Source organism: Otolemur garnettii, unplaced genomic scaffold (assembly GCF_000181295.1).
Source record: "Otolemur garnettii isolate 467f Iridium unplaced genomic scaffold, OtoGar3 scaffold00245, whole genome shotgun sequence".
NCBI lineage: Eukaryota > Metazoa > Chordata > Mammalia > Primates > Galagidae > Otolemur > Otolemur garnettii.
Genome location: NW_003852640.1, coordinates 1,346,124 through 1,347,676, shown reverse-complemented (window position 1 = coordinate 1,347,676; position 1,553 = coordinate 1,346,124). Strand labels below are relative to the sequence as shown.

At 36.3% G+C, this 1,553-nt stretch overlaps 1 protein-coding gene across 1 annotated transcript; it reads right to left on the bottom strand.

Annotated features, from left to right (window-relative positions):
* Window positions 1–226: 226 nt before the first annotated feature.
* LOC100956985 (eukaryotic translation initiation factor 4E) lies at window positions 227–1,553 on the bottom strand. The gene has a single exon (XM_003802348.2). The coding sequence runs from the start codon at window positions 1,533–1,535 to the stop codon at window positions 882–884; it is 654 nt and encodes a 217-aa protein (XP_003802396.1). The 5' UTR covers window positions 1,536–1,553; the 3' UTR covers window positions 227–881.

The following is a 1,553-nucleotide window of genomic DNA, read 5'->3' as shown; positions in this document are numbered from 1 at the left end:
ACCAAAGCAAAATAACCTAAGTAATACAAAGTGTTAAAATACAGCATAAAGATACAAAAACAGACATACTAATTCTAGTTAGGAATGTAATTATGATGTTACATTTTTTTAATAATCCACAATTATGTTTAGGAAATCACACAAACATAGATCACTGATTTGAATGAAATGCATAAATTTGTAGCAAAGCTTGGTAGTTACAAAAAACAAAAAAATTACCAAAGAATGCACAAAATTAATGTTTATTCCACCTTTGTGTCATATTCCTGGATCCTTCACCAATGTTACATGAGGAAAAAAACAAAAGCAAAACAAATGAAAAACTGAAATCAGAATCACTAATGTTCTCAAGAAGGGAAACAAATAAATTAAAATCTAGCAGCCATCAGCAAAAGTACAGCAAAGACACTGCTGTAAAAAGAAACAAAGAAAATTGCTAGAAAACTGTATGCATCATACTCTTTCAAACCAGCAAAATATGCTCCTGCATACAATGGAACATAAACAGAACTTTTTTCCTGTAAAGTATAGAAATCCGAATTGTCTTTTGAATATTGTGAATGGGTAAAATGTGTTTGTAATGGTAATTCTACTAAACTATTACAGAGTGGGCCAGGAACACATTTATGGATTCTGGGGACAATGTGTACTATAATTCTTTGATTGGGATAGTGGACACTCTAGCCAAAATTAAAAAAAAAAAAATATGAACACAGAAGTACAAGACAAAGGCGAATGAGACTTCTCTTATATCTTAGCAACATTTAGATGGAAATCAAATTTAAATGCAGTCCACTCTGCTTTTGAAGAGGCTTTGGTTCAGCTCCCAAATCTCGATTGCTTGACGCAGTCTCCTATGAGAATACTCAGAAGGTGTCTTCTTAAACAACAAACCTATTTTTAGTGGTGGAGCCGCTCTTAGTAGCTGTGTCTGCATGGGACTGATAACCAATCACTATCTTTGGAGGAAGTCCTAACCTTTCCTTATATACCCTCCCTATATGTGTAACAGCTTCTCTGTTTTCACATTCAGTAGTCCATATTGCTATCTTATCACCTTTAGCTCTAACATTAACAATAGCTCCACATATATCATCACTGTAGTCATCAAAAGATTCTCCAATAAGGCACAGCAGTGTCTCTAGCCAAAAGCGATCGAGGTCACTTCGTCTCTGCTGTTTGTTCAATGTAATTAGCCATCGTCCTCCCCGTTTGTTTTTCTCATCTTCCCACATAGGCTCAATACCATCCTTAAAAAGTGAGTAGTCACAGCCAGGCATTAAATTCCTAGACAATTGGATATGGTTGTACAGAGCCCAAAAGTCTTCAACAGTATCAAACTTAGAGATCAGCCGAAGGTTTGCTTGCCAAGTTTTGCTTTTATCATTTTTAAAAAACCAGAGCGCCCATCTGTTCTGTAGAGGATGTTTAATATAGTGTTCTGGGTTAGCAACCTCCTGATTAGATTCTGTTTTCTCCTCTTCTGTCGGTGGGGGATTAGGAGTAGGGGTGGTTTCCGGTTCCACAGTCGCCATCTTAGATCGATCTCTTGC

Coding starts and splice junctions, on each gene's coding strand:
- LOC100956985 (XM_003802348.2), bottom strand. CDS start 1,535: ATGGCGACTGTGGAACCGGAAACCACCCCTACTCCTAATCCCCCACCG.